The sequence below is a fragment of the Paroedura picta genome, chromosome 6, assembly GCF_049243985.1.
Source record: "Paroedura picta isolate Pp20150507F chromosome 6, Ppicta_v3.0, whole genome shotgun sequence".
Taxonomy (NCBI): Eukaryota; Metazoa; Chordata; class Lepidosauria; order Squamata; family Gekkonidae; genus Paroedura; species Paroedura picta.
Window position 1 is genome coordinate 110110813 of NC_135374.1, and position 26683 is coordinate 110137495.

Sequence of the window (26683 nt, forward strand, 5' to 3'; positions counted from 1 at the left end):
TTTAGCGTTGTGTGGAATACTGTGTGGCAGAAGGTGATAGCAAAGCACACGGCATGAATGCTTTGATGTGCTCATGTGTCTTCAGCTGTTAAGAAAAATCTCACGACTAGAGAATTGGGCTCCCTGGCTCTCCCGAAACATTTCATGCTTTCATAAGAAGGTGGGTTGGGTGTTGCCCAGTTACAATCTTCAGCAGAACTGATGCTGCAAGATGGATGGCTGCCACCTGTCCTTTTCTTGCCTAGAACAAGTCGAAATATTCCTGCACCCCTGACAATCAGCAAACGATGTGACTCCCAGCGGAGAGACCAGTCTTTTGCAACACTGAGGTCTTTGCCTAGTTACTACAGACTCTTGACAACCATATTTTGCTGATTGCCAGGGGTACACGATTATTTGACATTATACTATATATGCCTTCCTATACTTTTGATTCCTTTCCTTTCCTAGACCCTAATGATCACCTGCTTCCTACAGTCGCAGAAGCACACAGGACTTTAATTTTGCCCCACCCACCACCATATGGGGGTAGCCTTATTCCCTTATACCAGGGGTAGTCAAACTGCGGCCCTCCAGATGTCCATGGACTACAATTCCCAGGAGCCCCTGCCAGGAGCCCCTGCCAGCGAACTGTAGTGGGTGGGGCAGGAGGGATCCGGGAAGAAAGGTAACAGACTCCTCTCCTGTAGCAGAAAAGGGGAGATTCTCTGGGCCAGGGGTAGTCAACCTGTGGCCTTCCAGATGTTCGTGGACTACAATTCCCATGAGCCCCTGCCAGTGGTTGCTGGCAGGGGCTCATGGGAAATATAGTCCATGGGCATCTGGAGGAACAAAGGTTGATTACCCCTGCGCTAGGTTGCACTGTGGCAGCCTCAGATGGATTGCAAAGGAGAGGTCTGTTAAAGGGACAGGTGGCCTGAAAGCAGGGAGCGGGGATGTTTGGCTATATCCAAGCTGGAAAGATACCAATACTTGCAGTATTTTTTGGCTATTCTTTCAGCCAGAAATCCGGATTATCCGAGAAAGCAGGAAATGCATTTAAAGGGACTGTGACACATTTAAATGCCTTTAGCTTCATTCGACCCTCTGGTCCCCATAAGCTATAATGGGGGATCAATTGGGGGGTGTCTGGGTGTACTGCTTTTTGGTAGAGGCACCACATTTCCAGCATAGCTGCTGGCGCCTCTCTTCAAAAGATCACCCAAGTTTCAAAAAGATTGGACCAGAGGATCCAATTCTACAGACCCCCAATGGGGAGAAATTGGGGAGGGGGGGACTAATGTCATATCACAGAATCTCTGTAGTAGAAACTGGAGGGGGGGGGCACAGGATGTACCAGCAGCATACACAAAATAGCTTGACTTGGTCCTGCCCTGACTGAAATGAACACAACTTCAATGAGTGCTCTTCTGCATGGCATTTGCCCAGAGTGAGTTTACATGTCACTTCACTTACAAATGGACAAGGTAATTTCAGCTGGGTAGCTGCTCTGGTTTGTAGCAAAAGAGCTAGATTCTAATCCTGGAGCACCTTAAAGCTCAAAATGATTTCCCAGGTATAAGCATGGGAAAGTTAAAACTCCCTATGCCAGTGTGGTGGAACAGTCCAATCCTGACCTCCAAGCCCTATTCCACCACTGCCACCACCTGGCCTTGGTTGGAATTGCTCGCTGAAAGAATCAGGGCTCCCAGCTTCCTTGTCCTGCCGCTGTCCAGCACCTGGCTGTCAACACAGAGGACAACTTACTGCCTTGAGCACCATTGAGGGAGTTGCCACTTGCCAAATGAATGCCCCTCTCCTTCCCGATGCTCCCTTTTAAGATAGCCCAGAATAATGGAGATGTAATGTGGTACAGAGAATCACTAGCGGCATTAAAAGTTATAAAGCCTTCATTAGAAAGAAAAGGTTCACATGCATACTCTTAAGCACAGCACCAGACTGAGCAAAGAATAAAAGAAAAGGGGTTAAATGTCTATCCTTCAGTACACACCCTGGCAGTGGCAAACAGAGCTGTCAAGACCCAGCTGACCCTGTAGGGTTTTCAAGGCAAGAGAGGTCTAGAGGTGGTGTGCCATGGCCTGATGCCGTGTCACAACCCTGATATTCCTTGGTGGTCTCCCATCCAAATTAGCATATGGAGTAGATGTTAAATATAAGCATCTTAGCTTAAAAACGTACAGCTGTTCTAAAGGGTTCCCATTACCTTGAAGCTTCTGCTTAGGTGTGCCGGCCTGCAAATGGCAATGGCTGTCTGCTGCAGACCTCAGGTAAGACTTCTGTCTGAATCAGGGAAAGCAGCACCAAAGGAACTCTCCTTCTTGTTGGCAGGAGTTTTATCATCTCTCTTTCTTCTACTGACAATGGCCTTTTACGCACTGGTCTTTCCCTTTGCTTTAGCCCTGCATTCCCCTCGGGTGTATTTTTCTCTTCTGCATGCCAACTCACTTTCACGTTGCAGGTGGGCAGGGCTTTTGTTTTGCTTGGTGTAGTGGTTAAGAGAGACGGCCTCTAATCTGGAGAACAGGGTTTGATTCCCCACTCCTCCACATGCAGCCAGCTGGGTGACTTTGGGCCAGTCAGAGTTCTCTCAGAGCTCTCTCAGCTCCTGTACCTCACAGGGTGTTCTATTGTGGGGAGAGGAAGGGTAGACAATTGTAAACTACTTTGAGATTCCTTCAGGTAGCGAAGAGCGGGGTATAAAACTACAACTGCTCTTCTTTAAACATGTCCCCCACCTCGAGTTTCCACTGCATAGACTCTCTGGTTTGATATCAGTCCTTTTTTTTTGCTGTTTTTTTTCCCCTTCCACTGAAAACAATGGAGAATGGGGGCACATTCCTTGGAGGCCCATAGAACTGGGCTTCCTGGTCCAATCTTTTTAAAACTTCAGACTCTTCTGTGGAGAGATACCAGAAGCTGTGCTGAAAACGTGGTGCCTTTAACTCAAAAATTTAGCCCCCCCAACCCATGGAACCCCCCAGATAGATTCTCCATTGACTAAAATGTCTCAAAGAGAAAAAACAGGAAAAAATTCAGGATTCCTGGAAAATCTGAATACCATATTGGTATTGGAATTCGTGGTTTGAGGGGGATTCCAATTTGAGGAGGGGAACAACATACATAAATCCAAAAAATCGCAATTTTCTTAATGCATATATCTATTTGAAAAGTTGAAGAAGTGAGCATAGGTGAGATTTAAATGAGTTCCTCATTCCACAGACTGAAAACCCATTGTGTAAGGTCTGTTACTACAGTAGTTCATGCTCTTTAATCTACTACCACCCCCCTGGTATGCAACATTATCACTGAGTGGTCTAATAGTCATAAATAAAAGATTAGGATTTAAAACCAGCATTCCAGATAAAGGATCTCTGTCATCTATATATTTAGTTCTCAAGTGTGGTCCTTAGTTGCAGTTAGCTGAATCCAGGATTCAAGGCCATGCGTATCCAAAACAGATAGTTTTGCAATCCCGGCAGACTCATCAGAAAAATTGGAAAACTTTAAAAGAGTACAATGGGGAATTTAAAGGCCCTCCCCTCAAAAAAGGTTGGGAGCCTCACTGGGCTTGCCAGGAATGGAGGCAAGGAGGGGGGAGTCAGGAGACGGAGAAGGCCTGGTGGCACAGTAGGGAATGGAGGAGGAGCTAGAGAGGCAGTGTGGGTGATGGGGAGTAGCTGCAGAGGTTTACATTAATGTGGGGCGAGAGCTGCAGCTAAGAGTAATGAGGGATCACTCCCCTGTGATTATCGTGTGTTCCCACTTGTTATATCTAAATTCGGAACAATGTTCCCAGAATGTGGATTGAAAAATCTGCACTAGGGATGTGCGATTCAGCTCGGTTCGGCCACCTTAGCGATCACCAAAGGCCGAGGCAGCGCATAGGCGGCCAGCGCCATGGTGCACAGAGGAGGGCCAAACCAAGCCGAAGCGCACATCCCTAAATTCTGCACAGTGAAGCCGTGCCCCCAAGCTGAAACATACAAGGGGAAATGTAAAACCTTGCAAAGTTGTGCTACGAGATCACAGCCCCCATTTTGAATGTTCCCTAGCAGTCGTGCAACACACTGCGGCCGGCCTTCCAATTGAGGTGGCTCTTTCAGGAAGGGGTTGCCGCTCAGTGAAGGAGCCTCAGCTTTGCATGCAGAAGGCCCAAGTTCAGTCGCCAGCATCTCCAGTAGGGCATGTGAAAGACCCTGAAGTCTTTCCTGAACTCTGGGACCCTACCGTGCCACTCCCACTCTGAGCAGTGAATAATCTGCTTTAATAGAACGCAGCTTTTTCAATGGCGCAAGAACCATTTGGAAAAAGGTTGGAGGGAGGATTCCTGCTTAGTTGAGTGATGGGAATACATGAGGGTAGGACCCGTCTCAGTAATGAAATATTATATTTAGTTATTTTTACACTTCTAGACCACCCTTCCCTGGAGGCTCAGGGTAGATTAAAATTTGTTTTTAAAATGTTGTAATCTAATTTCCCAGTTCTGCATCCTTAGAAAACGAGGGGGATGGGAAGCAGAATAAGGCAAGATAAGGCCAGTAGTTTTTTGGATGTAACCCCAGGCCTCAGCCATGGGCCTGGCGGAACAGCCCTTTTACACGCCCTGCGGAACTGCTTAAGGTGCCACGGGGCACCTTTAATTTCTTTGGGGCCGGGAATCCTGAGCAAATTTTGCTACTTGATCTTAGTTCTTTGGGAGAGGTGAAGGGGGACATACCAGGAGAGTATATGTTACCTGGAACACTGGAAAGTGCTATATAAACTCAATCCCATTAAGATTCACGCTGCATAAACAAAAACCAAATTTGTCCACACTTTTTGCAGTGATAACCAGTGGATTTTGTGTCAAAAAAGCAGTGTGCATGTGTGTGTGTGTAGGGAGGGGAGCATACCAACAAAAGACGACATACTTTCCTCTGAATATGTTTGCATTTGGCAATGCACTTTAAACTCAGTAGCTTTCTCACTCCTCAGGATGGGATACACGTACAACACGGCAGCTTCGGCAATATCCACTCGAACAAAGGTCTACAATGACTCACCAGATCTGAGATCACCCAGCGCCTCCCCAAAGCACTTTGACAAAAACGTCTACGTGTAATCCTGACGGTGCCGAGAGTCCTATTTTTTATAAATCACGTTTGTGCTGTTCATTCACAGGATAATTTTTAGAGAGGCACTGGTGGCGTTAGCACCAGGGACAGGAATATTTTATAAATAAACTTTTTGCCTACTTGTTGTAAATTTTCCTCAAGCATTGTATTGAGATTTCTATGGATGCCATGCATAAATTATATCTGTAAATCATTTACTGTTTTTTTTCCCCTTTCTGTAAAAAAAGAACCCATTTACAAATAAAGTCAAGTCATATTGGCTGTGGGCTGTGACGTGGAAGGTTCTGTAGACTGGGCACTGCAGGAGATCTCAGAAAATTGTGGTTTCAGTCTTGGGCGCCATTGGGCTTATAGACCTTGGGATCCAATACGCTTAAACAGTTCTGAGCACGTCCCCAGTGCTTTGATTCCACAACAAACCTCAAAGCCAGGGTTTCCTAGTGCATCCAGAGTTCTGCCACACAAAGCTAGCATAATATCTATCCAAGCTTTTATCGTCCTAGTCATAAAACTCACAGAAATCTGCAGAATCACTTTTCCCTTCCCCTCTCCTAGCTGGTGCTCGAGGGATCTGCTGAGCAAAGATGCTGTCACAAGCCAAGGCAGGCTGCCTGGGGTAGAGCAACAAATCTCTACAGAACCTCCTTGCAGGTTCCTCTGCCCTCCCAATGGAAGAACACAGGTCTACGCGCAGATCAATTTTGATGTCTCCAGTTAAAAGGATTTCTTGCGAGTAGGGGACAGGAAATATTTTTTTCTCCACTGGCAGCCTGGGAAAGTAGCTGCTAGGCCAAGTACCGATTACTAATTTGAGGGCCCAGAGATTCTACAGAGCATTACCCATTTTATGGGTTCAAGTTCTACAGTTTCCTGTGTGTTTGTGTGAACAAAGTAATACTTGAATGAAAAGAAATAGCTTTATTTAAAATGCTCCCCCTTTTATATGAAATTCGGTATACAGCTCTTTTTCATTTTGTTTTGGATCACTTAGAATATCAGCTCTAGCAATACTGTTTTATTGGTGAATATTGCTTCCTTGAAAGTGGTATTGAACCAATTTTGCACATTCAGAAAGAAATTAAAGAGGTCAGAGGTTTGTAAACAAAGGTTTCCTTGTTAGCCCATGTGAAAAGAGACCAGATCATTATAGATAAGGTCTCATCCCAATGATGGACCATCAGATATCCGAAGAGTCACTCCAGTCTGTGACGGTGACTACACTGCTTTTCAAAGTGCTTGTTGTATCTGCATCTTTTAGACCTTTTAAAAAAGAAAAGGAAAAAAATAGCCAATCAGAAGGGCCGCACAACAGTGAAAATCAAACTTTTAAGAACTGGACTCCTGGAGACTCACAAAGAGGTGGGGAAGGAATCCTCCCTCCCCCTCCCCCAGCTGGCTCCCTCAACCATCTGCCCATCCCCATGGCCAGTGCAACTTCTCATGTGCCAGCTTGGGTTGCTGCAACTGCTAGGGTGCCAGGTGAATTGACCCTCTTCTCCTCTCCCAGTACTGCAGCAGGTGGGCTGCCAGGAATCAGTGCTGTATAGCTGGTACGGATCCTGTGATACTATGGGGCATGCTGCAAGATTATTTCTTCAACTAAAAGATGTCCCCATGAAAGGCCTCCACCATCACTTAGGAAGTTCCAGGGAAGCAGTTCTTTGTGCACAAGCGCTCCCAATTGCACAGCAAGAGGAAGAAGAGAGCTGGGGGGTTTTTTGCACCCAGCTTTTTACTCCCCCAAAAGTCTCAAAGTGGCTTACGAACACCTTTCTCTTCCTTTCCCTTTCCCCACAACAGACACCCAGTGAGGTAGGTGGGGTTGAGAAAGCTCTGAGAGAACTGTGACTCCCCCAAGGTCAACCAGTTGGCCACATGTGGAAGAAAGGGGAATCCAACCTGGATCTCCAGAGTAGAGGCTGCCGCTCTTAACCTCTACACCAGGGGTAGTCAAACTGCGGCCCTCCAGATGTCCATGGACTACAATTCCCAGGAGCCCCTGCCAGCGTTCACTGGAGGGCCGCAGTTTGACTACCCCTGCTCTACACCAAGCTGGCTCTTGAGGAAGAGGCGGTCGTCCAACCCTCCTGGGACCACCTACTTGCCTCTCCCCCCCTCCCCAGCCTGTCCCTCCAACCGATTTTTGCCTAGCTGAGTCCACTGCTGCTCCTGGAGCAAACCTAAGGGAAAAAGCATTTGGAAAGAGGTTCTCTGGGGGAAGTAACTACCAGGTATTCATCCCCTTCTAATCTCAAAAGGAATACTTCGCAGGGTAAGAAGAGTTAGTTTTTATACCCTGCTTTTCACTGCCCAAAGTGGCTTACAATTGCCTTCCCTTACTCTCCCCACAACAGACACCCTGTGAGGTGGGTGAGGCTCTGACAGGATTGCTCTTTGAGAACATCGTCTAACAGGACTGTGGCTAGCCCCAAACTACCGCTCTTAACCACTACGGCATACTGGCTCTCCTGGTGTTGAATGTCACTCCCCCTGGGCTGTGGGATGCTCATGGTTCTGGCACGGTGCAAAGCAACCCCTTGCCTTATGACCCTACAGGGAACACATCAGATGATGGAGGTCAAGAAGGAAGCAGGCAGTGCAGTGCCTCTAAGGCCGTTCCCAAACGTGTAACATTAAGCCACACACACACACAGAGTCTTAAGGTTTCAGTGCAAGAGCAAAGGACACAGCTGGATCACAGCTTTGGCCGAGAAGGGATGTCTGGGAAGATATAAATGAGGATCGAGGGGAAACCAGGACGTACGTGTGTGTGTGTGAGTGAGTGAGTGAGAGAGAGAGAGAGAGCGAGAGAGCGCGCACCTGCCCTGGTTTAAGGACTTTTATCAAAAACATTTGCCATGGAAAACTGCCTTTCAGCAGAATGCTTGGCTGCAGTTCTTCCTAGTCCCGGTCCAGGAAATATATTGATTAAAACGTCCCCCTTCTGCAGCCTCCATAAGTCTCACTGACTCCCAGCCCTTATTCCCACCCTGCATTGCTCTGGATCAAGTCTTCATCTCTCCTAGTCCCTTCAGGCGGAAGGAATTGACCCAGCTTTGCCTGGGAGCATCAGAGCTGCTGAGTCTGGCTTGAAACCACCACCCGACATCGTACCTTCTTCCTTGGTATGTTTTCCTACAGGAGGGACCACAGATATAGCATTTGTGTTATCTTTTTTAGTGGCAGCTCCATATTTGACCTTCTCGTCTTTGGCGGGCAAAGGGATTTCCTCTTCCAGAGAAGACAGATCCCAGTCATCTTCATCCTCTTCCCCAATTCCTATGAACTAGAAGGGGGAGGAAATAATGGCATTAAAAAAAAACATCCAACTCCTGAAATGTTGGGAGTCATTCCTTTCGACCTGTCAACAGCCTACTAAATGCAACTGGGAAATCACAAAGTAAGTGCATTTTTTTTTTCTGGGGGGGAAACATTGTTCTGGGTTTTCTCTACTAAATAGAAGTGGCAGTGTGGAATATGTACTGAAATAGTGAAAACTGCTTTATGAAATATTAGAATACTCGCAGAACAAGCAGGAAGAGAGGGAAAAAGTCCGTGAAGCAATGAAGACAGTGCCCTCTACTGACAGGAGACTGTACTACACAGGTCAAGCTCAAAAGTAAAACCGACAAATTGCATACATTCACAATTTCTTTGTTACTGTATCAAACACATATTGACCCACCACTGTGTGCCATGGATCTGATGCAGCAGTGCGCACCTTCCATTCCTACAACCTGGCCAAGCTAAATCAGTCTGACTTTCTATCGGCTTCAAAGAAAAGACAAGCATTTTACGCTCCAACGAAATTAAATGGGCACGGAACATTCTGAGCTTTGGCCATCTTCCTCTTTGCTCTGAGCAGGAAATGACAGGCACAGGGTGAGAGGCACAGGCCCCAGTTGCCCTTTTTGAAGCCACAGGAATATTAAGAGGCCTTGGCTGTACCATGCAGTATATCACAGTACCATGTTTGGGAAACCCTGGCTTAGAGAGATGAACTGGGATCCGGGAAGAGTGGTTTCAAATGCTCTGGTTCAGCCTTGGAAGCCTGTTGGGTGACCTTGAGGCTACGAGTGACCTCCTCACGTAACTTGGCCTCACAATGTTGTTGTGAATATTTGGAAGTGGGGAGGAACAATGTGAAAAACTGCCCTGGGTCCCGGATCAGGGTCCTGTCTGCACTCAGTTTAATTTTGATTTGAAGCAGTATCTCTTTAATCCTCATTCTGTTCACATAGGTTTCTGCCCTCTGCACCTATGTTCTTTCCCAGATATTCTCCTCCAAATCAGTGTTTAAATCTGCATTCCAATAAGAGAGCCCAAATTGCCAAGATTTCCCCCTCCCTCCATTTGCTTGAGCTGTTAATTGGTCCCTGTTGATTGGTTTCTGGCAGGAGCTGGGCTTTCTCTTTCAGGCTTTGCATTTTGCATTTCAGTGCTTCTTGTTTTAAAGTTAAGGAGATGCTTAACACTTTCGTTTAAAAACTATTATAAGTGTGTGGGGGGGGAAGAAACTTTTCAAAAGTCTTTATTGATGAACCTCCATAGACATACTGCATTCAAAGTCCTTATGCCAGGTTTTCTGGCGTTTTCTCTCACTTTTCTTCCCAAAGGAAGACCGGCAATGTCTCCTCCTCATTTTAAGAAACAAACTGCCAAGCTTAGAAAGAGAGAGCAACCCCATTTCTTTTCTGCCCTCCCCAAGCACGTGTAGACTGATCTTTAACTCTTTCTTGTATGAGTGCTTCTCACATTACTTAAGGATGACTTGTACATTAGGGGAAACAGCTTAGCTCAGACAGATTTTAGGCAGCCCCAGAAATAAAAGGGCTTGCTGCTGGCGGGAGCCAAGCAATCAGCAGAAAACTCAGGCACAATTACGTGCTGGAGGCGTGGGTGATCTGTACCTGGGAGAGAATGTGGGCCTGTATTTCCTAGCTGAAGCAGAGAAAATCTACTCCTTAATATACCAGGGAATAAGCAGTGTGACTGCAGAGAAAAAACCCAAACAGGATCAGAGTGGAAATCAGGGTCACGTGCAGATGCTTTATTTTAATCGAACCCAGTGCAGATAGCCCAGAATATAAATTTAAAAGCAGAATATAAATTTAAAAAACCCAAAACATGCTCTTTTCCTCCTGATATGCTTTGAATGATGCCGGGCCACAGCCTCTTAAACCTCTTTTGCAGGGGTTTGTTTTTTCTTGGGGGGCGGGGAGGATAACAGAGAGGTAGTGTACATGGATTCATTTGTAGAAAGCCATTCATTTGTAGAAAGCAACTGATATATTTCAGATAGGAGCTTCTTACAGCTGCAATTTTTTTCACTCCTTTTCATTCCCTTTGTCCATTGGGTGATAAGTGATTAACTACTATCCACTGCTGGAGAGCAATGCATCATAGAGCTTTTAGTGCAGGGGTAGTCAAACTGCGGCCCTCCAGATGTCCATGGACTACAATTCCCAGGACCCCCCTGCCAGCGAACGCTGGCAGGGGGCTCCTGGGAATTGTAGTCCATGGACATCTGGAGGGCCGCAGTTTGACTACCCCTGTTTTAGCGGATAAAAGGAAAGGTAATAAATTATCCCTCAAACTGTTCCTCGCCTATAAAAGCCAGAGCTTCAGGAAAGGAAACGTAACTCACTGAAGAGACAAGTCATTAACAATAACGTCTAATACCTTCACTCCCTGAGTGCTCTTCTGAACGTTAATTCCTCCGCAAGACTGGCTTTCTTTCCCTTGGCACAGAGAAGAAGTCCTTCCCACTTGTTGGGTCCCCTTCTGAATGGGCGCACCTATTTGGTTGCGGAAATGAGACGCGGTCGGCTTCAGAACAAAATCATGTGTGACTGTTGCCACATGACACACAAAGTTGTGGTGATACATTGCGTGATGGAAGGACTATGAAATCAGAATGACAGGAGCTTATCTGTTTGACATGGGAAATAAGATCCTGGGTTACACTCCAGGAAAGAGGGCTGACACTTTTATTCTGATGGATGGATGGCCTGGGGAGTGGTGGCATCAACACAATGAAGGCTTTTTGGATACTCTCCATAATCTCTGGTTCAAAGGAGAAAGAAAGCCCATGAAAGGGACAATGGGCCCAGTTAAACAAGGGGGCATGCTGCTCTCTATGGTGTGTGTGGCGGGGAGACTGGTTTGGGAGCAACCCAGGAAAATGAGGGTTTGCACAAATCATAGCTTGGCTGGCAATTGGGGTATTCCGCACCACGATCAAACAATTGGACTGCAATGGGCATTTCTAGGGAATCGATATGTCACTGGGAAAGTGAAATGGGCCAAGATGATTCCAATACACATGGAGAAGGGAAATTTGTGAGTCTGCATTTGCAGTCTGCCTAGTCAGGAATACTAAGTCAGGATTGTTATGAAAGTGCAGAGGTTCAGCCCAGTCCCTGAGTACCATATAGTAGCGGTCCCCAACCTTTTAAGGGGTGAGGATCGCCTTTGGAGGTAGAGAAGAGCCGGTGGACCAGGCGCCACGCATGTGCGCTAGTGTCCCTGGCGGTGAAAACGCACACACGTGTTTGTATCCGCCGGCATGCCGGCGGCTGAGCCTGCCTCTCCCCCCCCCCCCCCCGCAGCTAAAAGCTAGCCGGGCTGCGAGTGAAGCGGCCACTTTGGCAGCCGCTTCCCTTGCGGCCTGGTGAGCTTCTCGCTGCGGGGGGGGGGGAGGCAGGGATGGTGGCCCGTTACCGAGGCCTTCGCAGCCCGGTAGTGGGCTGCGGACCGCGGGTTGATGACCCCCACTATACAGTAAATCACAATGAAACAAAGTCTGGGGCGGGGTGGATTCAGTGGGCATGTGCTAGCTGTGCTTCACAAAAGCGCTGGGTGTGCCGCCTGCTTCTCTTTAAGTGTGTTTGGTGGAAGTACTTTCCCCTACCTGGCGAAGGCTTCAGATTTCCCCTGATTTCTTCCACCTCGTCTTCGTCCAGCGAGTTCTCGTCACTCTGGCTCGCCAGTCTCACCAAGGCCGTCTTGCTGCCGCTCACAGAGCCTCTGGGCTGCGATAACTCGGGCGAGATGTAGGACTGCAGGATGTCGTCATCCTCCACTTCGTCCTCAGAACTAAACGGTGAGGTCCTAAGATAAAAATGATCACCCATTTTATTGGACTTTTAAAAAAATAATCTCAGTGGGAAGTCATGTTGTTCCATGGCAAAACAGCTAGATTCAAGCCCAGTAGCAGCTTAGAAACCAGCCACTTATCTGATAATGGGGAGCTTTGACTCTTGGAAACTTATGCCCAAAACGTCTTGTTGGTCTCTTAACAGGGGTGGTCAAACTGTGACTCTCCAGACATCCATGGATTACAAAATCATAAAACAATATATTTCCAAAGTTGTAAAAGGATGACTCATAGCCTACCCTATTGGCCCCCCTTGGTCATACTCGCCCAATCGGAGAGGGACGCCAGCCAGGCTCGCCCAATCAGAGATGGCTCTCAGCCAGGAGCTCTCTACCCCAACTTTCTGCCCATGTGGAAACTTGCCAGCCACCGTGGAGAGTTGCCGGGTGGAAGACGAGCCAGCCTTTGTAGAGCCCCACTGCCATGAATTGCCTCCTGGAACTTCAGGGCGGAGGGAGGGGAAGAAATCCTTCAAGACCAAGACATGGCCAACTGCCCCCACTGTCAGCACCAGCACAGAGCTGTCTCCTACTCAGAGGGAACCCTAGGAAGGGAAGTGACCACCTCCTGGCCAAGCTGTGGCTTTGAAGCAAGGATGGGGGGAAGACAGCCTTCAGGGCCATCAAGCTGCAGCCGAGAGTCACCTGTCCCAGCCATCAACATGTTCCTGAAGCTTCCTTCACCCAGAGAAGACAGCATTCACAAGTTCAGCCTTCCCTCGCACAGGGCCAGGTGTGCTCCAAGCCCCCAGCTCCCCTCCCTGCTGCTGGTGTAGCATTCACTCGAGCCCAGATGCACCCAAGCCACCTGCACCTCTGTGTTGCTTCTCTGGCCCAGCGGAGCCAGAAGACACCAATGCAGCCTTCCTGCACTCTGAACTGTCTGCCACCCACTGCCTGCTGCTTCCTGGAGCTTCTTCCAGCCACAGGGAAGCTGGGAGACACAAATGCAACCTTTCCACATGGGCCCACAGGTGCACCCAAAGCCGCTCATGCCTCCATGCTTCTTCCTCCAGCCCAGGGGAGCCGTCTTCACTCAGGGCCAACCACACCCCACCTGCTCCCCCTCCAGGCAGACAGTCAAGGGGGTGGGGGAGTCGCAAGCCCCCACATGGGTTTACGACTCCCACAGGGTTGCACCTGTAGGACAACCTGCAGCCACCTACTCGCACCCCTACTCCGCTTTGGGGGGGAGCAAGCTATATCTTGGGGTGTGGGGAAGCCCAGTGCTGGGGGGGGGGGACAAGTCACCTTTGAGGGCCAGCCACAGGCTGCTGGTTCTTGCCCATGTCCTCTCTGCCTTCCTGCAGGCTTCTACTCCTCAGTCAGCTGGCCATCCAAACTGATGACTGTGTGTGTTTATGTGTGGTACACTCTTCCTGCCTTCATACAACATGTATGAAGTATATGTTTTGTTTGGATAGCATCTCTTGTATTCTTGGTTACAATGGGCTTTGCCCCTAGTAATAAAATTAAATTGATAAGGCAGTACATAAGCCCTCCAGACTAAGGAGGGCTGTGAACGCTTGATCCACCAGTGGATTTTGACACACAACAGTTATTATATCAACAAATCTTTCATTGATTTTTTTTAAAAAATCAAATATATTTCTAGCCCTCATGCTTGCCGTGACAGCTGATGAGAGCAAAATTATATATATCCAACATCCCATTAGAAGTCTGTTAAGGGAACAGGACATTTTTCTTCAAGCCAGCTGGCAACCCCAAACTTCCAAACAGCTGACAAACTTGAATCTTATCATTCATCATGCAGAAAGGTTTACACCAATTCACATGTGTTCCGTGTAGTGTTTCAGCAAAGTACAGAATTAGGGTTACTGAGTTGCACACAGGCCAAAGGAAGGAAGACTTACGTAACACTGAGCGACTTTCGGGGAATGTTCTCCTGCAAAACACTCTTCTTGGCTCTGGAAGAAACAAAGAGACACTATATGCGGGCTGCTGTTTCCTATAATGATGTTAGAAATATTGAGCTCTTAACATTTTCTTAACACGACGGCCAATTTATGATGCATTCCCTTCTAAGAACATTGAAGTAAATGGGTGTAGAAAGGCATATCTGTGCTTAGGATTGCACTGAACCATTTAGAAAAGACAACTACTATAAATGTCCCAAGCGAATAAAACTTGCAGTATACACTATATTTCCAAGATGAGAAACCCTGCTGAAAGGAATATGTGAAACTTCACTAGGGTGAAGGCGAGATCAAAGGAATGGATTTCCCGTTCCCTTCTCACTTTTTTACTGTATCCCCTGAGAAGCCACTTTACAACTATAAAACCAGCCTAACGCTTCAACAGTATAAGGGGCCTCCTACTTTGGTGTAGATGTGTTTTCAGCAGCGATTGTTCTTCGTCCAGCCGGGCGCTTGGCAAATGAGCGTTTCACTGGCTTCGGTAACACTGTGGATAATGAACCTCCTATACGATGGGCCTTCTGCCTCACTGTAAGGAAATGCAAGTTCTGATCAGAATACAGGTACTGTAAAGCAGGGGTAGTCAGCCTGTGGTCCTCCAGATGTTCATGGACTACACTTCCCATGAGCCCCTGCCAGCATTTGCTGGCAGGGGCTCATGGGAACTGTAGTCCATGAACATCTGGAGGACCACAGGTTGACTACCCCTGCTGTAAAGGAAGGCAATAAACCTCTGCTAATAAGGAACATAGTCAAATTGCAGCAGTATGATGCGTAGCCTTCCCACAAATCCAGGGAGAACTCAGTCTACAATAACCCAGATAAATGTTATGCCCGTAATATATTGAAATAGCTTTGCTTCCTCTGCATTGGATAACAGCACTTTGTATACTGCATGCAATAAATCCCCTAAAAACTTCCCCCTAAATTTGAATACCTGGGGCAACAGAATTAACTTATAATTTGATTAAATTGACATTATATCAGAAGTACAAAAAGGTAGAGAGATTTGAGAGTGTCTGGAGACCCACTATGTTAGAAATAGAGGCATTAAAATGCACTAGATTTAAATAGAGTTGGTCTTGTTCAATTTGCTTTTAAATCATGATTTTTTGTACTTTTAAAAATCTTGTGTGGGGCAGGGGTAGTCAAACTTCGGCCCTCCAGGTGTCCATGGACTACAATTTTAACAATTTTGCAAACACTGGCAGGGGCTTATGGGAACTGTAGTCCATGGGCATCTGGAGGGCCGCAGTTTGACTACCCCTGCATTAGAACATCTTGGGGTGAGGATAGTTTGACATAGCCCTCTGCTGCCCGGTGGCAGGCGGACCTTCATGGAGAAGGATTGTTTTTCTGCCATGTTGGGTTCTTGTACTGGTCTGTATTGTTTTAATGGGGTTTTATTGTTGTGGTGTTTTTATGCTGTAACCTGCCATAAGCCGGCATGCCGGCAGGTAAGAAATATAATATCATTAATAATAATAATAAAATAGTAATAATACCAGTGCTGAACATTCTCCAGTGGATAATAATAAGATAATGTTGGAAGAGGGCTCAAGCCCGTATCTAACCCCCTGCAATCTGTGCATGGCCCTGGACCCTCACATTTCCAAGACCGCCTCACCTGCTACACTTTGCCGTAACAGTCTTGCTCATCTGAGCTAGAGCTCCTGCAGGTGACAATCGGCAAATGGGCAAAATCAATGACTGTTCATACATGTGACTTGTCTATTGCGGCCCCCACGGAATGGCCTGCTGAGGAGGTCAGGAAGGCTCCCCCTTCCCCTTGCCTTCCGCAAGCGATGCAAAACTGAATTATCAAGACGGGGGCTTCTGTGCAGGCAACAGAATTGCACCGTACTAAATGATTCTCGAAGTTAATTAGGTAAGAAAAGAGCTGCTACAGAAAGTCTTACAGGGCTACCTATCTTGATCTTACATAAATTATTAGGGATTTGGGCCTACGCTACTGGGAAACTAGGAACCTACTATGTAATTGCTGTATCATTTAATATGTCAGGCTTATGCTTAAGCTTTGCTTCAGTTCAATTTTCAGACTGCTGATTGTTCTACAACCCCTAATTCCTACTGTAGGGGTAGTCAAACTGCGGCCCTCCAGGTGTCCATGGACTACAATTCCCATGAGCCCCTGCCAGCAGGCAGGGGCTCATGGGAATTGTAATCCATGGACATCTGGAGGGCCGCAGTTTGACTACCCCTGTCCTGCTGCATTGTTCACTGAACGCCCCATCCTGGCTCACCCTGCGTAACCCGCCTTGAGTCCAAATGAGAAAGGCCACCTATAATTCACAGAAACAAATAAAAATAAATCAAAAACCGACATGGCTCGTCTTGATTGCTCTCAAAATAGCATCATTAAAACAACTCTGCAACATTCCTTTTGAAGCGTCCATCATCATAAATGAGTCAAGAAGAGTTCAGTGCTATAAAATGAGCAGGCAAATCACTTCCAGGAACAACGTCCATGGCTGGCATTGTTACCAAAACCTGAATCCAGTGACGGGAAACAAACAAACAAATCCTTGGGAAGTTTTTCGGTACCTTCTGAAGACAGAAGAGGGCTGGAGAAATGTCGAATGCAAGATGCTCTTTCTGCGACTCTGAAGCTGACTTGCCGTTCCAGCTGCTCTCGAATGTGCTGAATGTCGGGGACTTCTTTCTTTCTCTCTTCTCGAGCAGATTCGACAGACATTAGGACTCTGGTCAGATGATCACTGGGGATACTGCGGACGCCCTGGGGGAGGAAGGTTACACTCCAATATACAACAAACATCATACTTACTGAGGTTTAAACACTCTTTTCTTCCATGTTAGGATATGAGGACTTTTGCTTCCTTCTTTAAGACAAGCTAAAATACAGTATTTGTCTATCAGGAGGATGTGTTGTCTGACTCATGAAAACTCGTCTTGGAAAAAAGAATGTTAGGTCTAGTCCACTTTCTCATTTTTCTCACTTGTAAGTTCCTGTTTCTTGGGGTGGGGGTGTCTGTCCTGCACGTGTTTTGCAGCCTCTAGTTGTTGATTCAACATTACAACAGTTTACATCTGGCATAAAAACTTGCCATTTAAATCTGTGGGAAGATGCGCTGGACATACACTGGTGTAATATCAAATTGACCACTAGGGGGAGCAAAACACAGATGGAACAGAAATACCCTCCAAAGAAACAGGAATTCACAAGTGAGGAAAATGAGAATTTGGAAAAGCCCTTAATCTTTAATGAGGCACTGTTTTGTTTAACCCGCATTAAAGCATTGCTTCTGTACAACAGTTTGCTCTGACACATTACTGGGCCCCGGGGAGGGGTGGGGGGAGATGCGACTACATGTTTTTCCCCCTAAACCAGGGGTGACTAAACTGTAACTTTCCAGATGCCCATGGACTACAATTCCCATGAGTCCCTTCCAGCACTGTAGTCCATAGTCATCCGAAGAGCCACAGGTTGGCCATCCCTGCCCTAAATTATTTCAACAACACTAAAGTACGTGAAGCTTTTTAAAAACAAACTAAACAGATTTTATCACTGCCATTACCGGTTTGATAAAGAATGTTTCTTCTTAATGTCCAACTGCATAAGCTCAGGTAAGCTGCTTCAATAAAATATTGATTTCAAGGGCACAGGGTAAATATGTTCACAACTCAAATTACCTCAAAGGATAGTATAACAAATATTGCTGGGAATATGGAAAACCGTAAACTACAATTCAAACATAAAGGGCAAAGTTAACACTGATATCCATGGTCTAGTAGCATAGGAAGAGGCAGCTGCCTCTAAAGCAGCGGCTCTCAACCTGGGGGTTACAACCCCTGGAGGGGTCACCAAGGCCACTGTCACGCCATCACCAGTGGCCCACCTCCACCTCCAAGCCTCGCAGCCAGGCCTCGCCCGCACCACCTTTAAGCCTCCCACTTGGGTGGTTGTGGGTGGACGGGGGGAATGCCCAGGCCTCATCCACGCAGCCTTCAGGAATCCCACTCAGGTGGCTGTGCTGGCAAGTGGGAGGGGCACCACTGGCCGGAAGGGGCCAAACAGCCCCAGCATTGCCTACGTCGCCTTCAAGACTAAGTCACCTTTCTTTCTTTCCTTCCTTCCCCCTTCTTTTCCCCTTTCTTTTCCTTCCTAATGCTGAGACCCCTTTTGGGTCGCAAGGGGATTATGGCATTAGGAAGGTTGAGAACCACTGCTCTAAAGAATCCCAAGAAACTCAAGGGACAGGGAGAGGTGCCGATCCCTCCATCTCTTAAAAGAATGTAAAATGGTCTTACTGATTTAATTCCCAAGGATTCCATCTTCTCTGTTAGAGTCTGCTCCAACACCGCTCTCAACTCTTTTGTTAAAGAAGGGTTATTCTTCAAAGTGTTTATAATAAGTTTATTCTTCCCTAATTTGGTCTCACTTTTCTCGGTTTCTGAAACACAATGGGAATAGTTTTTTTTTCAAACTTTCAAAGTCACAGCATCAATCTCCACCATGTACACACTTCAAAGAGGCAAAAACTGCTGTCAAAACACTTGACAAAAGATTTGCAAAGGCATCATAAGGACATCTGAAACTTTGGTCAGTCAAATTTGCAATTCTGAAACAAAGCGAGTGTACTATGTATAAATTTGGTTTGGAAGCAAAGGACTGAAATTCGAACGCTAGCATGGTCATAAAAGCTGTTGTGCATTCTTGGGCATGTCACAGTTTCTCACTCTGTCACATCTCATGGGTTTGCATGAGGATAAAGGGCAAGAATAATCATTTTGTACATTGGAAAGAACTACAGAAGAAAACAGGAAGAACAGTACTTCTATAATAATGCTCCAGATTTCTGAATGTGAAGAAAAGCATGATGGTTCAGATAGATACAACATCAAAGAATTATTTAGAGTTATAAGAAAAAACCTGGTGCTCACCCGCTACCCTCCTTCACATGCTCAGAGATAACCAGTGAGTTCTGGTTTAGTAGAAGGCTTACTTTCAAATCACAAAACCATGGTTTGCACTTTCCTTCTGAATGAGACTGCAAACCAGTTTGAAGCTAGCTTAGGGGGCAAGCACAAACTATAGTTTTTTGGTTTGCAAGCAGAAGTAACTAATGTAGGACACAAACAAAGATAGATGGTGAGGAAACATTTGAACTTAAGGCTGATTCATGTAGCACCAAATTAAGCCTCAACCAACCCTCAATCTACTCCTGTTTGGTTAACTGGGACTGGGAGAAGAAACCCTATTTCCAAGAACATCAAAGGCGTATAAGAGTAACAATCATGTTTGAACTTGGGCCTGAGAGCTGCCTCCATCTAGAACAGCAGATAAACAGCTTTCAATGCAGAGGAAATTACTATATTAGGAAAAGCAAAAAAGAGGACATTTCCTGATTACTTCAAACCAGTGATCATATGACAAATTTCATTTAAAATACCTCTACTATTTAAGCTGTGATAATTACTACAAACTAGGAATATTCCTAACCCTCCAACCTCCCAAACAGGCCATCTTCAGAGTTTTTTAAAGCACCTCCCCCCCCCCAAAAAAAAGACATTTCTCTAAAAAGAGGACATCTGGTAATGCTAGTCAGGGTGGCCAAACCGTGGCTCTCCAGATGTCCATGGACTACAATTACCATGAGCCCCTGCCAGAACCATGCTAGCAGAGGCTCATGGGATTTGTAGTCCATGGATATCTGGAGAGCGACAAGTTGGCCACCCATGCGAGTAAAGGATAGGTGACTCCTCAGCTAACACAAACCAAGGTCAATTTAAGAACAGGTAGGCCCTAAAATAATGCAAGAGGGCTCCTCTAAATCTACACACCTGACGTGCTGGTCCTAAAACCCTCCGCTGTGAACAACTAATAAGCCAGCATTTTCAAACGTAATAGTGTTAAAGTGTGAACTTTTCACTTGCAACATTCTGCATATTCTAATTGGTTACCAAATCCACGGTTCCAATCATACCTGCACTAAATTTAATCCCGAGTTAAACCTGCAGTCTTAGCAGCCCATAGAATGACTGGTGGTAGGAGCTGCGGGGCAGATAGGGACGAACTGATGGGTAGAATGCCTTAGAATTCTCCTACATGTGTCGGGAAGGTGTAATTCCACTCCCACCTCCACCCTAAACCATGCTTGGAGTCTGCAAAACAACAACAGTGGGTGGATTTGTATTCCCAATTTATGTTCCCATTTACCACTGTAGGCCCCAGAAATGTTGACCGGTCCTAATATTACCTTTTTCATCCTCTGGAAGCTCCTCTATGGGTTCCAGCATGGGCACCAAAAGGGGCTGTTCTAATAATGAGGAAAAAGAGGAATGGCACAGACAGAAAGACAAGACAGGCAGGACAGAAGTAGGTCAGGAGAAAGGCTCAGAGGGTGAAAACTAGGCAGAAGAATATATGAAGATGTCCCATTTGATGATTTTCTTCCGGCTTCCGGCTGACCCCGGAGCACAGCAAACTGCAACTACTTGTAATACAGGGAATCATGTGGATTTCTTGGGTTAAGACATGCCAACCTCTGCAGTCCACGGTAAAGGAGGAAGTGATGTACTTACAGCCACAGTCAACTACAGTGGCACCCTCTGCTTCGCTTATCCCTCAGCATGCAAAGTGGTAGATGTTTGGGTATAAGGAGATCAGCAAAGACAATTTTACGGATCAGATGCCACTTTCCCCACAGACTCCATAGTTGTGGTGAGCCAGAATGGTGCAGGGGTTAAAGTGCCAAGTTAGGATCTGGGAAACCCAGGTTCGAATCCCGACTCTGCCATGGAAGCTTGGTGGGTGACCTTGAGTCAGTCACACACTTTCAGCCTCACCTACCCCACAGGGTTGTTGTGAGGATAAAATGGAGGAGAGTGACGCAAGCCATGTTGAGTTCCCCATGGGGGAGAAAGGCGGGATAGAAATACATTTTAAGAGGAAAGCTTTATCTGGGGAGGAGAATGGGTGCGAGCCAAGATCCCATTCCCCATTTCAAGGGGCACAGACAGGAGTATGGAAGAAATATCAATCAAATGTGATTAGTGACCGCTTCGTATCATCCAGCTGACTGATACCACCTCTTCTTTCTACATAAGATGTGTTGCTGACAAAGGTTCCTGTAGGCTCCACAAATTGTTTACAAGCTAGTCACAACTTAATTAAGTCCTGTTGATTTCAACAGAAATCAGGCGTGATGAACTTTCTCTGGATTAGAGTCAGAATTTAATTCTGCTGTCATTTAATATACCCAAATGGTGCCTTAAGCTTTCAAAGGGCTGTAACTTAGGATCAAACCAGAAGTCCATTGTGATCCAGTGGACCCAAGCTATTTATTTATCCATAGGCCTGTATCCTTAATATAACTCCACTGGAAAAAGCAACACATGTCTTATTGTATTTATAGTATGTCACTAGAAAGGAGGTGAGCCCGGAATTCCCTTTTAAGGCACAGTTTCAATTATAACTATAATTACAGGTATAATAATTATAATTAAAATAACTTATTTCAAAGGCCAGGAGGATGGAACAAGGTAGGAAAAGAGAGAGACAGAAAAGACCTGCAGAGATAAATAAAAGTAAATAATCACCAGCAACATAATCCAAAGTGAACATCTAGTTGTGGGTTTCAGTTCTTAAATCCAAGAACACCCCCCCCTTTTAATTACTGACAAAGACCGCTCTTTTTATATGCTTAGAGGAGAAGAAAGGAGAAGATATAGTAACGGACAGTGCAAACATGAATTTAAATTGAATGAAGACCACTCCCCCCCCACCTGTATAAACAGGGGGAACAGAACAAATTAATCCCTTTCATCTTTGCTCTTTCAAGAATAAGTGATCTGCTCAGTGGTCTCTAGTGAAAGATCTGCAGAACCTTCAGTCTCCAAATGCGAGATGCCGGAGGAGCTGGCCATTCCCAAAAACAGGACTGTGATTTCCATGCAATAAACATGGCCTTGTGAATTGGTAGAGTCCACAATCTGGCTTCTACATTCACAAAGGTATTCATTTCCTGCGCCTCTAGTGTGTCCAAAGATTGTGAGATATGAAGCTGGGTTTTTTATATCCCACTTTTTACTACTCAAAGTGGCTTACAAACACCTTTCCCTTCCTCTCCCCACAACAGACACCCTGTGAGGTAGGTGGGGCTGAGAGAGCTCTGGGGGAACTGCTCTGTAAAACAGCTCTTAGAGATCTATGTAAAGGAGTGAGGAATCAAACCCGGTTCTCCAGGTTAGAGTCCACCACTTTTAACCGTTATGCCATGCTGGCTCAAACTAAAACTGAACTGAATACGTTTGTCAACTATTTTACAACTCCATTGTTAAGAGCTTAATTCAAGGTTGACGCTAGTATTAGGCAGACGGAGGTGGTTGACTCAGGATTAGAGTGGCCTCAGATACTACTAATATGTTTAGCATGGCATTATGGCTGTTGGCTACAGTAATCTGGATTTGCAGAATTATTTTGACCCAGCCCTGGTTATATTAGCACAGCAGAAGTCTACAGTCAAGTTAAAACGTTCTGACCGGCTGCAGAACAAATTATTGCTTAGGAAGAAAAGGCCAACATGTTAAATTTCCGCATGACTTTTGACATTGGTCTGGTCAGTATTTTCAGAAGAATCGGGGGGGGGGGGGAATTGTCACTCTATTACATTTAGCTGTTCCTTATTGTCATCTCAGGGGCAGTGCTCATTAAAGATTGCATGTCCACTGAAGACACTCACCATGCACAGAAGGCAGACTTGATTTAGCCGGGACAACGTTCTGTCCTGAAGCTTTTGCTGGAAAAGTGAAAGGGAAAAACAGAAATGGTAGATCAGGAAGGCTTATGACGACATTTAAAATATGTCATAATTAAATTAATTCTAAAATGCAATTTTAAAAGTTCTTCTGCAAATCCAGATGTACAGGAGCCAATGAACTCCTCCTCTTTGCAAAGAGCACTGCAGGGGTCAGGCAGAGTGCTTCGGGACTTGTCTGCAGGTGGACTTTTAAGTAGGGAGGCCAGCACCATCTAGATCAGTGGTCCCCAACCTTTCTGAGGCTGGGGACCGGCAGGGCAACTGCACCGCCCGTGCATCGCGCATGTGCGGCCGAAATCGCGCATGCACGGCACGAAATGCGCAGTGCGTGGGCGCGGCCCTGATTCCCTCTCCCCGCCCTCCCGCAGTAAGAAGCTTCCCGGGCCGCAAGCTTGCGGCCTGGGAAGTTTTTTACTGTAGGGGGGGCGGGGAGAGGGAGCCGCGGCCCGGCACCATGCCAGGCCGCAGCCTGCAGGTTGGGGACCACTGATCTAGATCAGGGATGGCCAAACTGTGGCCCTCCAGATGTCCATGGACTACAATTCCCATGAACCCCTGCAAACACCATCCTAGTGGAGGCTCATGGGAATTGTAGTCCATGGGCATCAGGAGAGCCACAGTTTGGCCACCCCCAGTTTGGCCTAGATGTTAATTCCAGGCCTCAGCCACAGGCGTTCTCAATGCCATTCCAACAGGAGTCGTTTTCCTTGCTGCACATTTAAGAATAATGAACTGGAAAACAATGAGAAGATCCAACCATCCTTCAAGTAGCCTTCGTCCAACCTAAGGGGGTCCTTCATCCAACAGAAGAGCCCCTTAAACTGGAGGAAGGCTTACGACTGAGCCATCCGGAAATGTGGGGCACGACTATGGGAGCGCCTGCTGCAATGCCTGCACCGTTTCCCTTGCTTCCAGTTTCTACTTACCGTCAGATAGCTTGATGCTCTCGACCGACCTGGTAGCCAATTTTTGTATCTGGAATACAAAAACAGTAAACACCAGATTCAGTATTAGCCATGAGGACCTGCTACTTTTGGTCAAACAACACACGACAGAGGAGATCAGGGACTGGATTTCCCAACATATTTTTATGTTAACAGGAAGCTGTAAGGGGGCCCCATATAGATTGAGGCAGGGAGACTAACTCTCCCCAAAATGCTTCCCCACCCCCGAAGGAATCAATATGCACAACTGCTATTAGGTCTTGTGTTGAAAAAAGTCAAGTACAATATTGGAAGCTAATACTACACTGGGAGGCGGAGGGGGGGAATCTTTACAAGCAGGGTGGCATAGGGGAAGCAGGGCCCTGCTGGCTGCTTCTTAACATTCAGAAGTAATCTCGACACCTTTATTGGCATTATATAAAGAAGGTCCAGTTGGCAAGACATATAGCAGCAGACATTAGATGCATTTTCAATTAATACAGAACAGCTGGGCTACACCTAACAGTGCAGTAGACCACTCCCACACCCACTTGACAGCGGAGGAGACCTGTTCGATGTACACAATATGTCAATGGTCATAGCCAAAGACTCCCACTGCTCTTGTTGGGTGGCAAGAGAAAGCATGAGCTTTATTCCTGCCCAAGGAGCACCCAGCTGAGCTGCAAATGCTCAAGCTGGGTAAGTGAGCAGAAGGATGGGTGCAACAGCCCCTCGGTGCCTGTGCCACCCACTGCATAGTTTGTGATGTGATTGCCATGCACCAGAACATGGTTTTGTGCCGGTGGAAGGAACAGTAACATTATAGAACACAAGAACTTAGGAAATGTTTATCCTGACCTAGATGGCTTAATCTCACTTGATCTCGGAAGCTAGGCAGGGTCAGCCCTGTTTAATATTTGGACAGGGGACCACCATGGACATCCAGGGTGCACCTCTGCTCATCTTTTGCCTTGAAAACCCTACAGGGGTGCCATGAAGCGCCTGGGATTTGATGTCACTTTTTTACCATCACTACCTGCAAGCAGGGAATCCAAGGCCTTTGGCCTTTGGCCCTGGGTACCTGATAGATCAGTATAAAACCAACCTGGTGTTTCTGGTTAATAATAAGATCATTCTGTTCTTGAAGCCTCTGGCCCAGTTCTTCTATTCTCTTCTTATAGAAGGTGTTGCTCGCCGTTAGTTCCTCAGTCATTGTTGCCTTGAGCTTCTCAATTTGGGACAGAAGCTGAAAGAAAAATGCAAGCCCAGGATTTGCAAAATATTCTAAAGGTTGTCCGAAACATTATGTTCTTTTTATGATCTTTTAAAAATAGCTTATAGGATTAGGACTTGGATCCCATAGCTTTGCATGTGCTTCTCCCCAGGCACTACAGAAGGGCTACAGTCTGCCCTGGAGTCCGCTTCCACTTGTGCCAGACCAATGTCTGTTTCAAGGAGTGTTCAAGTGAAAGGATCGTGCTCTGCATAGGCTCTAAGCCTTACTTGGTATTCCCTTTTTTCTAGAAATTCTGATGCAAGGAAACGTTTGCTCATGTAGGTAAAACAAGACCAGAGTCATCTCTCATCTCACATAGCAGATGGAAATCCATAGGCTTAGGAGGCTTGATCCTCTCCTATAAGCCACGGCGAAACCTCATCTGCACCCACAAGGAAATAGTTTTTCAAAAAGAAGTCTCTGCGTAAACTCGAAGCTGTGTCACAAACTAGTTCTTGCGGGTTACCATTATTTTCATCTTCTATGGCAGGGGTGGCCGAATTGTGTCTCTTTAGATGTCCATGGACTACAACTCCCTACAATTCAGCATGTGCTGGCAGGGGTTCATGGGAATTGTAGTCCGTGGACATCTGGAGAGCCACAGTTCGGCCACGCTGCTCTCTGGGTATGCCTTGAGAGCGAGACGGATGGTTACAGAGGATGAGAAAAGTAAAATGGTAGTTAGTATGTTGCTAGTTTCAACAGAAATCAAATTATAAGAACCATGGTACTGAATGGGGCTTCAGACAGTATCTGACAGTTTCCCCTGATGAAAAGCCCCATGAGTAACTCTTTGTATGCTTCTCTAGTTTGTAAGGAGCTGGAAATAAATTAATAAGCGACTATCTTTGTGAAACACAGGTCTTTGCTTTACTCCTTGCTTGTTCAACAGTCTGACTGCTATGCTGGTAACCATCTTCTGATCTTGTCACATACATCCACCTAAAAGTCATTGTGACATCCAAAAACCTGTGAGAAAATTCCCTGCTGACATCCTACATTGCTAAATAGGAATGTGTACAGAGATAAAACAAAAACCTCCATGCAAATGAGCTTCCGTGATAAGAAGTTCAAATTTGGAAAACCAGAAAAGGGGGGCATGTAAATTCCTACCTGCTGGTTCTCCTTCTAACATTAGTAATTGTTGAGATAATGGTGCCATGAAATTTTAATTTTGTTACCTGCCCTAAGTGCACTCATAAATGGCGATATAAAATAAAATATAAAATAGTTATATATAAAAGTAGATAAAAGGATCAGTGAGCTGGGAAGCAAAAGACAATCTAAAAAGAACTGGGGGGAAATCAAGCAGAGAAATATATGAACTATCTAAATATTATTAAAGAAAAGAGATTAGGGGTCGAAGACGCAGAGAGTACCAAGCTAATACAGAGCAGCTGAAGTACATTTAAAACAAATAAAATCCCACAGAAGGGCTGAATCCAGAACCCTTCCTTTCCTCCTCCCAGGCTCT

At 46.1% G+C, this 26683-nt stretch overlaps 2 protein-coding genes across 5 annotated transcripts in view; one reads left to right on the forward strand and one right to left on the reverse strand.

Moving 5' to 3' along the window:
* CLDN10 (claudin 10) overlaps positions 1–5307 on the forward strand; it is a 33800-nt gene extending 28493 nt beyond the window's left edge. Inside the window, 1 exon segment of the mRNA XM_077343902.1 lies at positions 4975–5307. Within this exon segment, the coding sequence (XP_077200017.1) occupies positions 4975–5101 (127 nt within the window). The 3' untranslated portion in view covers positions 5102–5307.
* A 710-nt stretch (positions 5308–6017) lies between these two features.
* The window catches only part of DZIP1 (DAZ interacting zinc finger protein 1), a 58940-nt gene continuing 38274 nt past the window's right edge, over positions 6018–26683 (reverse strand). For 3 of the 4 annotated variants that reach the window (XM_077343897.1, XM_077343899.1, XM_077343896.1), the window contains exons 8-19: positions 25039–25179; positions 23937–23985; positions 22933–22989; positions 20449–20508; positions 18500–18642; positions 16775–16967; positions 14612–14738; positions 14147–14200; positions 12028–12227; positions 10797–10912; positions 8229–8400; positions 6018–6374 (exon numbers count right to left, since the gene is read on the reverse strand). In XM_077343897.1, coding sequence (XP_077200012.1) covers positions 6292–6374; positions 8229–8400; positions 10797–10912; positions 12028–12227; positions 14147–14200; positions 14612–14738; positions 16775–16967; positions 18500–18642; positions 20449–20508; positions 22933–22989; positions 23937–23985; positions 25039–25179 — 1395 coding nt within the window. In that variant the 3' untranslated portion in view covers positions 6018–6291. The remainder of the gene's footprint in view (positions 6375–8228; positions 8401–10796; positions 10913–12027; positions 12228–14146; positions 14201–14611; positions 14739–16774; positions 16968–18499; positions 18643–20448; positions 20509–22932; positions 22990–23936; positions 23986–25038; positions 25180–26683) is intronic. The other variant, XM_077343898.1, reaches the window with a different exon arrangement.